General features: G+C 36.9%; 1 protein-coding gene across 1 annotated transcript in view; it reads right to left on the minus strand.

The window, feature by feature from the left end:
• Nucleotides 1–2,940: 2,940 nt before the first annotated feature.
• The window catches only part of USP9X (ubiquitin specific peptidase 9 X-linked), a 189,928-nt gene continuing 179,339 nt past the window's right edge, over nt 2,941–13,529 (minus strand). Inside the window, exons 41-45 of the mRNA XM_026713654.2 lie at nt 12,484–12,572; nt 8,565–8,721; nt 8,076–8,288; nt 6,609–6,704; nt 2,941–4,670 (exon numbers count right to left, since the gene is read on the minus strand). Coding sequence (XP_026569439.1) covers nt 4,536–4,670; nt 6,609–6,704; nt 8,076–8,288; nt 8,565–8,721; nt 12,484–12,572 — 690 coding nt within the window. The 3' untranslated portion in view covers nt 2,941–4,535. The remainder of the gene's footprint in view (nt 4,671–6,608; nt 6,705–8,075; nt 8,289–8,564; nt 8,722–12,483; nt 12,573–13,529) is intronic.

Here is a 13,529-nt window from a genome sequence, read left to right on the forward strand (position 1 = left end):
CTATCTAGTGAGCTTTCAGCAAATGAAATTCAAACAGGTAACTTCCTGATTTGTAGTTAGGCCTGTCCCTAAGTACATGCTTTGTAGTAGAGCAAGTCACCAATGCAGGTAGTAGCTTTTAGTAACCAAAATGTATTTATTTTAGACACCTGGAATCCATTGTGATTCAAATCCACTTCAATACAGAAATTATATGTTTTGATTTGGAAAAAAACAGTGAAATTCAGTGTAAAATTCCTCATGAAATAGGAAGTAGTAGAAATAGCTTAATATAATGAACAATATTAATTCTGCAGCCATGTTTAAATAGACAAATAGAAAAAAAGCCTAATTAATTTCAAAAATAGGAAGTTGAGAAACTAATTAGAACATGTGTGGATTTTATCTATTTTGTTTCCAAATGTAAAATAAGGAAAAGTTTTTCTTCTTTTTATATGGTTCCAAACAAGCCAAACAAAGTTGATAGAGCCTACAGCCAAATGTATAGCTAAAACAGGATTAATATGTAGCAACTTGCTTCTATTTACTGTACTGGGAGATTCTTTTGGGGAAAAAAAGTTGGATTTGGTAAACTAATTATGAAAGAAAATGGAAAACAGTACATTTCAGCTACCTCCTCCCCATTCCCCCAAATAGTTTCTTAGAATTGAGAAGAGAGAAGATAACTGTTCCAATTCAGATAGATTCTGAACTCAATTCTTGAGTTCAGGATAGACTGTTAGAAGGAATAGGAAAAGATAGAAGCTCTCTTCTGTCATTTTTTTTTCATATTTTAGGAAAGAAATCATTGCAAAACTGCAAATGTTTCAGCCAAAACATTTATGACTCAGTAACATACAAATCACCACCTGACATGAGTATCATGAAATGGTACACATACAAGTGTGAATTTGCCCTATCATATTTTTAACTTGCCATAATCTCCTTTGAGAGAAAAATGTTTGTATTTTTCTGAAGTATTTATTTCTTGCAGAAATTTCTTGGGATTTTTGTTTGTTGGTAAAATAGTTTTTATGAATGTGAATCCTAGCACAATCTGTGTTAACAACATCCGTAACGATCTATTTTATATAGCACAAACATTTAGCCATATAACATTTGGTAATATTACTATTTTTTTTATAAACAGTACACGGAGATTAGTGAACACTAGGACTATCTGAAAAACAAAACAGTATTTTGATCAAGCTCCAATGAAACACACAGGAGTGTTATTGGGATAATTCTTCAGATTATTCCACCTAGGGAATATGCTTTTCATGAAACATGAAACCTAACACAAACATTTTGCAGCTTGTTTTTAAAGTGCAACTTCATTTAAGAATACCTGTACAGCTGTGGAAAGATCATGTATTCTTCTAAGTGTGCCAAAAGAGGAAAGAAAAACTATTTTATTCTTAACACTACACTGACTATTTCAAATACTGTTTTTAATTCACTTATGAACAAAGGACATTCAAAAGTTATCTCAATATATACACATTCTCTATATAATTATTTCTAAGTAATTCTGTCTGAAAAGCAAATCAATACATGCATTTCTAAAGCTAATTCTAAAAACCAACTACATTATGGAACTTAAGAATTATGAGGCTTAAAATTCTATTTTGGATATTTTTTTACATCCTGCTTTTATTCCAGAGATCATTGCAATCATGCTTACCATTATTTCCCAAAACTGCTAAAGATTAGAATCTAGTTTTGTTTTGTTTTTTAATGAATGAGGTTCCTGTGACTTTTGGCATTTAAAAGTGAAAATACATTAAAAAAACAGCAAGCTGGCAGCCATGCATACTTATTTAATTAGGTTAGAATTTAGCAGTGAGAATACTAAAACAAAACATTTAGTATTCATGGAGCTCAGTGATAAAGAGTTATACGTATACAGCATTGGTCCTATAAAAATGAAAGCTATTTTTATAAATACATTCTGATAAGAAAATTGCTATTTTTCTCTACAGCTGTTCAACTTACTTTTGTTTGAATCTTAAAATTATTTTTTAAAAGGTAAGATTAACATTAGGTGAATGACTTTTATGGAAGACAGCAGTTTCTCCTTAGGTGTTAAAAACAAAAAACAGAATTCAATAATAAAAGTAAAAGTAAAATCAAACATTTAGGCACTTTGAGGACTTGGTTTTAATGTGTGCCATCAATATTGAGGTAATAAAATTACAGTTTTGAAGCTATTGTTGCCATACTGACAGAAGCATAAATTACTGCGTAGAACATTTTAAAAGGAATAAATCTAACATTTTGCCAAAAGCAAAAATAATTCTCATGTTTCTGCTACCATTGACTTCTAATTAACCATACTCTCATACAGTTTTCCGTAAAGTTTATAGAAAGAACCCTAAGCTGAACATTTGAAAACATGGTCCCCCATGGAGGGTAAAAAACATACAGCATTGTGAACCATTGTTCCACAATTGTGTCACACTTGCTTCCCCCACTCCCCACCTCCAAGGCTGAAGTAAGAACTATCTTGTTTTGAAAGGCAAAAAGAGTCTTTGAAATAACATCTAACAATAAATGATGGACTAAGGGATTGCTTGAGGTTCTAACACAAAATCAGAGTATTATTTTGTTTAAACTAGTAGTAAATTTACCCAGATAGATGGGTAAAGCTTCAGTCAAATGTTGTTAACCAATCTAAGAAAATGCTATTAAAACATAACAATATATTAGAGCAAACCTGGAACGGTAACATGAACACTGTTACCTAGAATAAAAATGTGTTAAGACTCTAGTTACACTAAATTGCAAAAGAAATCTGTGATTTCCTCATTTTACTTATTTCAACTATAAATCCTAAATTTGATAAGCAGCAGTTTGTATTATAACTTAATAAAAATACCAGAAAGCTTGTGCTCATTAAATATATATGTACATATAAAACATACAAAAAGTACAAGATAGTCACATTAAGAAACTGACAGGTTTCTTTTTTTATTCTTTGTAAAGGGTCAAATTTCTGTCCACCAAATCTCACTGTGACTTTTGTTCCAGAATTCAGTATAGTGCACAGAATTCAACTACCTGTGCATTCTGTTTAAAAAAAAAACCACACACATACCACAGGACAAAAATAGTCTTCTTAAATCAAATTCTATTTGTGAATTCAGCAAAATAAATTTCTGTAAAATAAAACAGCAAATATTTAAATAGTATAGGGTGGGCTGTATCTGTTTGCAGGGGGTATTTGGTTTTTTTGAAAGGTTCCAAAATAATTACACACATTCAAGTTACCAATTTTTAATTTAAATACAGTATTTACTGATGAGTTTCTTGAAGTCTTTAAACAAATGTTTACTCTGGAACAGAGATACTTTGGGTTTATATTTGACTAACCAGTAGTTTATTTACTTTAATCAAACCCTGCTCCTAAGGTTAAGATTTCTCTTATAATGGATATAGAGCTAAGACAATTCTTGCTTTCAAGTAGAATTGTGCATGAGCAGAAAATCAGCAAGTTAACTTGGTGCAGTGGCACTCACAAGTATTGTGTGATTTTGTTGACTTCCACTTCACTGCAGTGCAGTATAAAGGAAAGTATTAGAAGTTTTATCAAATAAGCTCTATTGAAGAAACAAAACAAGCACACCAAATAGTCTCTTATGCTCCAGGCATCCTGGCGTAGCAAAATTTGCATATTTGTTTAATTTTTTTTAAATTTCCTATTACTGAAAACTAAATGTTTTTTTTTTCACCCCATCCAGAGATAGAACTGTCAAACATCAGATGTGAGGAACGTAAGTACAACTGAAAAACATCAGCCACTTTGCCCAACCCTCCCTTCGTGTTTTATAACCCAGGTGTCTGAAGAAAAGGTTTAAACAGCAGTTGTCGTTTTGGACAACTGAAATTTTCTTTCCTCACTGGCTACTCTAACTTGGTGTGAAGCCATGCTAAATGTTACAGCTTAACTATAGCTTCAAGTGATTAACTGAATACCAGAATGGAAAAGGCAATGGAAAAAGACCTAGAAACAAGGTATATCACCAATTTTCCACATCAACCAAAGAATTAAAAGGTTACCAGTCATTATGATGCTCATAGTAAAATGGACTCCAGTGGCAAAGAATTATATGAAAGTATTTTTTCTGGTTGACATGAAGAGGCTTACTTTTTGGGTGGGGCAAGGGTAAGAAGTGGAGTTGATTTAACTGCCATTAGGCAGGCAACACTGGTTGTAGAGAGCAGCTGATATATCAAGAAATTAATTGTTGTAGATCTGTGAGTCTCATTCAAGACAAAAAAAGTTTCTTGTTTAAGAATTAACAGTCAAACATTAATATACTATATACACCTTTGCCATTTACACATTAGCATCAGGCCATTTATTACAAAACACTATACACTTTCCACTGCAGGCAGGTTATATATTGACAGCAATTTTCTGCAGATAAGACAGTGAATAGACTCTTCACTCCATGTTGATTAGGAATAGTTTTTCAGCCAGACACAGAGAAAAGTTGGACTGTAAGGCCTGGGTGCACAGTCTTGATGGAGCAAGTTAATTATGTGCATTTTCACTATTCTTTTGTCTGAGGTGGTGAAACTTCTTCACTGCCTTCATAATTTTCTTGTGCTCGTTGGCCAGTTCGCTGAGGATTGTTCATATGGTGTGCTGCAGGCCCTGTATATGGTTGTCCATGCACATGGTTATTCTGCAAAAAGAAAAATACATTTTAAGAACAATTATTTGACTTTCTTTACTTAAGTAGCTGATTGGTGGACTAGTTTGTAACAGTTTAAAGCTGTGATGGCAAACCTATGCCACATGTGCCAGAAGTGGCATGCAGAGCCATCTCTCCGGGCACACCAGCTATTACCTGTTGCCAGGGGTGGGATTCAACCAGTGTTACTACCGGTTCGGTGATTACGTTTTGCGCGCATGTGTGCACTTTGCACGCATGCGCGCCAGACGTATGCTGTGCGCACACATGTAATACACCTTAAACTGTGCTGCCTGGACAGCTGATGAGTGCTGCGCGTGGGTGTGCAGCGTTTCAAAAGCCACTTTTTTACTGCTTTTTCAACCTCAGCTGTGCCTTGCAAAGCAGCTGAGGTTGAAAAAGCAGGAAATAAAAGACAGGTAAGAGTCCAGGCAGGCAGGTGGGCCAAACAGCAGCAGATACAGAACCGGTTCAATGTCTGCTACTCTTCAGAGCTACTGGCTCTATAGAGCCAGGCAGAAATGGTAGCATCCCACCCCTGCCTGTTGCTCTTCTGGGTTCTGGCGCGCATCTAGTCTTTGCATGTGCAGGAGCACCAGAAACTGGAAGAGCAGCTCCCCGGAGCGCATGTGCATGCCGGCCAGATAGTCTTGGCACACACATGCACGTTAAAAATTGGAAGACCAGATGGCTGGTGCGCATGCATGTGCCGGGAAGCTAAGCTTCCGGTTTCCGACTCGTGCTTTGGCACTCAGTGCCAAAAAGGGTAGCCATCACTGGTCTAGAGTAAAACTTAACTGTTAACAAAAACAAGACACAAAATAATTTATAATGAAACCAAAATGTCAATTTACTGTTTAACTATATGCAAGAACTGAAGAAAAATAAAGATGCTATCCAATCAGTATAAACAAATAGCTGGGGAAAGAAGGGAAGAAGAATATTCAGAATTGAAATGGTGACAAAGTAATAGCATTACTTATTAAAGAAAACTGTCATTAATTTTTTGCCCCTTAGATACTGTAGTCAAACATAGTAATTTGAGTCAAACATAGTAAAATAATTTACATCATATGTATTAACTAAACTAATTTAAAGAATTTGTATACAATAATGTAATATAAACTAGGATCAATTATAGCCTAAAATTGAAAGAAAAATTAAGTCATTATGCAAGTTTGGAAGAGAGAAAAGCAATCTCTTGAGAATAAACCATATATTTACAGATAAGGGAGGTGACTGATAAAACATGGTCAATTTTGTGACAACTAGATCTACATCTAGAGACATTAGTAAAGAAAGCAAAATGAAGGCAAATAAGAAGAAACTAATATTAACCCATTTAACAAATTGGTCAATAACAATATCCACTTGAGCATTTAGTATAATTTCCCAGTGTAGTATGAAAAAATGTTGGAGAAAAGAAAAAAAAATTCTGGAGCTAAAAATAAGTATTAAATCTCAAAAACTTGAAGAAAAAAAGAGAGTGCATTTTTGAAATTCCTAAGAAAACTGGAAAATGAGCCAAAACCAGGAGGCGTGATTATGACTTTGCCTGGGGCTCCAAAGTATCTAGAACTGGTCCTGACATAAACACTATGTTTGGAAATCAGGACCTAACGTATGCTTACCAGCAATTTCTGTAAGCTACAGCTTATATAATCAAACTGATTTGAGAATTATAGACTAAAACATTTGGAGTGTGCTAATTGTCTTCTATTATTAGCAGTCATTTTATGCAAAATGTACACATGGTTTTAGATATTTTGAGGCATTTAGGCTTGCTTTGTAAAATTGTCCTGCAAGCACCAACAAATGTTTGCACAGTATCTAAAAGGCTGGCTGTGATTAGAAAGAAAGAGAAGGAGTTGCCTTTCACTGATGTTATAGCGAAGTAACAAATTCTCTTTAAGATTCATCTGTGCTCACCTGTTGATACTGGGTGCCAGGTGAATGGGGGTACAATGGAGCATCTTCTGGTGGAGAAGATTCATGCTCATCAGGAGCATCTGGATCATCTGGTTCCTAGAAATGAAATCCACTCCATTAAAAAAATTGGCAAAATCTTTTTGTTTCTTTTTTTTATTTAAAGATGATTGTTTTCCTACACATTTTAAAGCTTACACAGTATAGACATTTTAACTCATTAATCTAATTTTTAAACTACCAAATACAGAACGAAATCATTCCATTTTTGTGCATGTATCACTTTCAAAGGGAATTTTATATGTATGTACTTAACATCTTGGTATATTAACATCTACAACCCTCTTGCCACTAATGTATGACCCATAGAAACATCATTCTACTAGTGTTATGTTTTTATCATCTACATTTTCTTCATTGTGAGATTCCAAACTGAACAACTGAGTTCCTAATAAAGGAGAAAATAGAAAAGGGTGCATATTCTGCCTCACACATTTGCAGAGCTCTGTTCTACTGGAATCATACCTGTTTGACTATGTTGACTTTTGCCCTATCGTCTATTCTTAGGAAGAATACATAATTTACTTATTTTAATTAGCTTCAAACAACTAGATATCATTCAATATTTACTGATTACTACTATGTTAAAAAATGTTGGCTTAAATGGATTATTCTCACACTGACTATGCATATGCAGCACTGGACTAAGAGGGTCAGGTCAGAACTTCTAATAGCTGTTGAATTAGTTTTCCAGTGGTATATTAAGTCCAATGCACTGATTTTGGCTCTAAGTTTATGTTTTAAATAGAAGTGTGTGATACAGCACCACTCCATGGTAAACTGGGTTTTTATTGTGAAAAGAAAATAATCATGAATATGAAAACTGGGATTGATAATAACTGAAATTTACTGGTTTATGCAAATGTCACAAACTCTCTTATATCTTACCTTTTTCTATTGCATGCTCAATATGTTTGATATTATGATGTATAGTTCAGAACTTTGAACTTCACTATGGCTTAATTTATCGTATGGAGAAATCTTGATAAAATCAAAGAAATAAAAATCTGCAAATTTAGAGAACTGATGCTTAAATTTAAGAGTAGAACTTGGAAAAGAATGGAAATATAAGATTTAACGACTTCTCTTTTTATGTATGACTTTTTTCTTCAATATGTTGTATCAAGGGAAAAATATATTGGTATAATAAGCCTTTAATATTAATATTTTCTATCCAATGTTAACATGCAAATCATCAGCTCTTTTTCAAGATTTAACACAATCAAAATAACTTCATTAACACTGCATGAAGAAACTATAAATTTCTGGTTTTAAAAGCTCATATTAAAGTGTAATATCAAAATTATATTACACTTACACCATATATCTATTATATAAGCTGTAATTCTATTAAGAATTTTGTGATAGATTGTGTATCAATGAATTTCAAAATAACATTAGATTTCTCACCTCTTCGGGGCACAGTTCACAAGCCTTTGCAAGAGTCATTCTCGCACTGTGAGACCTCTCCAGAAAGTAACCATTTGATGTTTCATTACTCTGTACTGGTGGAGACCAGTTATTGTATGTATACTGTGGGTTGCCAGTGTAAGGCCGACGTTCTAGCTCATCTCCAAGCCACTCTACTGCCCAGGTCCATTTTCTCTTCAAATCTCCATTGCTCTGTAGAGAAAAAATGAAGTCATTCCATATTTGAAGAATTACTCCAACTCTTCCATTCCATACAGCTTTTAATATAATGTATTGTTTATTATTCATGACTGAGAATTAAAGAAATACTAAAAATAGTATTTCTATAGAGAGGCAGGATTTCACTAAAATAATAACTTCATTTAGCTAATTTATTCTGCTGGGAATTCAGTTGCGACCAAAAAAGCCTCCATCAATCCATGTTTTTTTAAATGAGCACCACACAAATAATAATATCGAAACCATTACCTGTAAAATTTGATACGCCACAGGACAGTTGCTGAAGAGAGCCACCATACACTTTATACACTGGTAAGCCCTTTTTTGATAATGATTCTTGGATCGTTGAATGGTATCAAACAGCCCATCACGATCATCTGGAATTCCTTTAAGTGCATTGTGAATCCTTAGGGAATCCAAACAAATCAAAAGATCAGAATTTCACAAAGGCTAAAAATCTATATAACTGTCTCTGTTATAAAAAGGTAGTTTTACTCCTTTCCAACTTCTCATCTGGATTAGACCCAGTGTTATTTTACAAAGAAAGAACTGGTATTCAGCAAAGACAAATTTATGCTAATTTATCTTCCTAACAATTGTTAAATTAATATTCTGAGATACAAAAGGGGGAAGGATTCATTAAAATCACTTTCCTCACTCTTCTGGGATTTGTTTTAAAAAATAGCAAACAGCTTTGTAATTAAACATAGTGGATTAGTATCACTTTCTTAATATTACCAGAAACTAAATAAAGAGAACACAGAATATCTTGGAAGATAATTGCAGAGGGCCAACTTAAGAAGCAGTAAAAAATGATAGTGCTTGTAACATTAATATCTGAAACTGTAACTAATATTGATAGAATATCCACTTATCTATATTCATTAAGGCATCTAAACAGCAGAATATTAAATACCTATTATATAAATATCATTGTGCTGAAGCAGTACACTATTAAAATGAGAAGATGGAGCAATACATGATCTATAATGTCAACTCGTAAAGCATTCCTGGCCTGCTCTCCTCTGACCAGTGGTGGTATTCAGCCGATTCACACCTGACGCTTGCCTCTCCCCGTCCAGTCACTCCTCTCTCCTATGCGGTACACTGGGTCCTCCTGGCTTGCCTTTAACCTGCCTTCCCACATGGTGCTTGCGCCCCAACTGAGCACCCCTGATATGACTGCTTACAGGTAAGCCTGCGAGTCATGCTAGCCCCCCTGGCCATTTCTGGGATCTTGTTGGGCCTCCCTTGCTGATCCCAAGATCTTGCCTCGCCTCCCTCGCCATTCCCAGGACCTTGCCGGGTCTGCCCCGCTGTTCCCTGACTCGGCTGGCTGACAAAGTCACCACACGGCACTCTCCCAGGTCTTCCCTATCATGAGGCAGCGGCGGCACAAGCGGCGGCGGAAGTGCAAGAAACCCGATTGCCCGGGTGGGGAGGAAGGAAAGCCCTGTCCTGCAGAGGTCCCGAGAAGGACAAGGGAGGCCAAGCAAGGTGCCAAGAGCTGCCACCCAGAGCAGCGGGCCGGGGCTTTCCTTCCTCCACGGCCAGGTGAGCAGCCTTCTTGCACCTCCACCGCCGTTCATTGCGCCGTGGCTGCCACTTGGGAGACCTGGAGAACTGGCAGGACTGGTCAGTCAGGCGAGGCCCATCCATATGATTGCCCAGTGCCCGGAAGCTGAGAGGGTCCGGATGGAGAGGAAGCCACTCCCCATCGCTTGGAAGGCCAGGAACAAGATGGGGCTAGACTTGTGGGACCCTGCCCCCCTCTGAGGGTCCCTTTCTGTCTCCCCAAGTCAGAGGAAGTGGGTGCCTCCTGGTCCTCTCCTTCCTATACTGTCATGTGGGGAGATGAAGGTGCTGCCCCTTTACCAGAGCAGCTCTGTCCCTGAAAGAGGCTCCTCCGAGGGATTCAGCAGCCCCCCCGACCTTCCCCCAGGATTTGGAGACTGGGCTCTGGTGGGGGCCTTTGCGGCTGGATGGCATTATGAAAAGAATGTGGATTTTTCTGTATATTAATTTTGGAGAATTGAGAAATTCCGGGGGGGTTGATTGGTGGCAGAGTGCAAGGTTGAAGGGGTGAAGGCTTTGCGCTCCAGTTCCTCCTCAATGAGCGGCGAAGGTGTGGGGCAGTGCAGGGCAAGGATTCAGGGGAGGCAGAGGAGGCAGTGGTCTGTTGCTGGTACAGCTGCCCTGTGTGTGACGAGTGGGGCCAGGAGAGGCACGCACTATGGCTGTCCGTTGGGGCAAGGCAAGGGGTGAGCAGGGAGGCACAGCTGCAGGATGAGCGTTGGGAGCCTGGGGAGCTCCAAGGGGTACATGGGTGTGTGGGGTGTTTGTTGCTAAGGGCAGAGAGTTTGGGGTGTGAGTGTGGGCGGCAGAGCAAGCGGCAGTGGTGGTGCCCAAAAGGGAGGGCAGGAACTCCCAGGGCTGCTTCCTGTAGTCCCACCACCCACCGGAGCACCTCCACGAGCTTTCTTTGTTCTCCTGCTGCCCGTTTCTCTGGAGCTCGCTGGATCAGTTTGTTCCAGACTAGGTGTGTATGCATCACAAGAGAGTGTGTTGTGCGTGTGTGAGTGTGTGTGTGTGTGTGTGTGAGAGAGAGAGAGACAGAGACAAGAAAGAGAGAGGGAGAGGGAAAGAGAGGGGAAAAGAGGAAGAGAGAGAAAGAAAAGGAAAGAAACAAAGAAAAATAAGAGGAAAGAGCAAGAAAGAGGAAGGGAAAGAAACAAAGAGAAACAGAAAGAAGGAAAGAAAAATAAGAGAGAAAAAAGAAAGAAAGAAAGAAAAAGAAAGAAAGAACAAGAAAGAAGGAGAGAAAGAAAGAGAAAGAGAAAGAAAGGAAAAAGAAAGGGAGAAAGAGAAATAGGAAGGGAGAGTGAGAGAGAAAAAAAACCCTCTGTGCTATTATTTTTAATTGTTCCATTATTTATCATATATTAATATTTTACACTGTCCCTACACCTAGAGTGATTTTACTACCTTTCTTTTGCCCAGGTACTTTTCAGAGTTTACAATACATGCGTTCAATGTCCAGAGCATAAATACATGTGTCTTTACAACAGAATTGAAAGGGACTTCGTGGAGGTCTTCTAGTCCAAACCCCTGCTCAAGCAGGAAAACTGAGGATGCCAAACTCTGAGTAGCAGTCCTGGGAAAGGTGTCAGAATAACAATAACATTTTGATGGGACCTTGGGGGGAACCCTATAGCATTTCAGAGAAACGGTTGTCCAGTCTTTTCTTAAAAACTTCCAGTGATTGAGCACCCAGAACTTCTGAAGACAAGCAGGTCCACTGGTTAATTGTTCTCAGTGTCAGGAAATTTCTCCTTGGTTTTAGGTTGCTTCTCTGTTTATTCAGTTTCCATCCATTGCTTCTTGTTTGCCTTCTGGTGCTTTAGAAAATACATTGCCCCTCCCTTCTTTGTGGCAGCCCCTTAAAAGCCTGTTGCCTATCACACTTGGGCAAAGCATGTGAGCCATTTCCTCCTATCAGTGGTCCATGAAAGTATATCTATCGTATGTAAATAATAAAGTCAAAAAAGGTGAACAATATTTTTACAGAACTATAGATACACTGAGGCTGGGTGTGACAAGGAATGGCGGGAGGGGAGGGGCCAGGTGAAGCACCCCTTGACTTGAGTGACATTGAGTTGGCCACACTCACCCAGTCACATGACCACCACGCCATGCCCACCAAATAAGCCACGCCCACAGAACCAGTAGTAAAAGTTTTTGAATCCCACCACTGCCTCTGACATATAGTTAAATTTAATGATATGTTAAAGGGTTGAGCTAATTCTATGCTGCTACTTAATGGATGTATCTTTAGTTTAATTACTCTTTTATATATTCTTCATTATATTAGCAAAGCTATATTTTCAGTTTCACTTTGATTCATCTTTAGTTATTATACTTTACCAATAAAACATTTAAATGTCAAGAAGAAGTAACAGATTTTGTATTAGAAATATATTTATCCATTACATCCCCCCCAGTGCAAATGCGTACATAAATTTAAAATCTGTCATTCAAACTTGGTCTGACTTTGAATAAATCCCATTATTAACTGATCCTTTTTGGGGTTAGGCAAGTTAATAATTAGTTTTAGGCTTCCAGTTGGTTTTTGAAACAGAACAAAAGACCAAGAATCTCAAATGCTAACCTGTGAGTCTGCCAAGAATCCTCAATTAGTAAGATTTGGAGAAGTAGATCCAAATAAGGTCGAAGTTCATATGTGTAAGAATATGCAACCTTGAAAGGAAAATATTTAATTACAACTTCTGATAATTCAAGCATATCTCACATATAATATGTAACCTGAATTAGTATTATGAACCTTTTTAGGTCATAACAAACTATTGGGAAAATTATTTTAAGTAAGGTTTTATAATTAAATGATTAATTACTCTTCATGTACATATGCCTGTATGTGAATCTAAGTGTGTGTGTGTGTGTGTGTGTGTGTTAAAATCACTGAATTCTAGATATGTTCTTTATTAGAATAAAATACTAAAAATACACATGTATTTTCCAAAGTTTTATGCTTTCCCACTAGATTAGTTCACATTAATATCAAATCAATTATCAAAAAATTGGGGAATTCTATTTTTCCTTCTCCCTATTCATATTCTAGATCTACTGATACATGGCTATTGCTTCTGATTTTAGAAAGCAATTAAAATAAAACATAGAACTTGTTAGTACTGCAACATCAAACCCAGAACTGCAGCTACGTTGCAGCTAACTATGTTTTTTGTTTTTGTTTTGACAGTACAGTGAAACTTATATGACTCACTGCGAAGGGAAGATCTCCATTATTTACAAACATGCATTATATATAAAGGTTCATTATTACAGCTATTTAGCTCATGTGCCTAAAGACACCATAATGAAAAGTTGTATCATTTTACATAACATTTATGTCATAATTTCATTATACAAATCAGTAAACCACTGTGGAAATATGGTCTGTCTCATGTAAAACCCTTTGTTAATTGAGTTTTGCCATGTAGTGTAAATTAAATTGCCCAAAAACTATTTATGAATTACTTCCCATGCACTGAAGTTGCTTCTTCAAGAGCAAAAATCAGTTCTTAAAGTTCAGTGCATCAAAAGACATATTATGAAACCAATTCCTGTGAGCTGGTTCAGAAGCTTCAATTCTGCTATTACTTGTTTTAATATGCTAGAGCCATTTTGCTTGGAAAT

This window comes from Pseudonaja textilis, chromosome 7 (genome assembly GCF_049901715.1).
Source record: "Pseudonaja textilis isolate UNSWEBS1 chromosome 7, rPseTex1.2, whole genome shotgun sequence".
In the NCBI taxonomy this organism is placed as follows: Eukaryota; Metazoa; Chordata; class Lepidosauria; order Squamata; family Elapidae; genus Pseudonaja; species Pseudonaja textilis.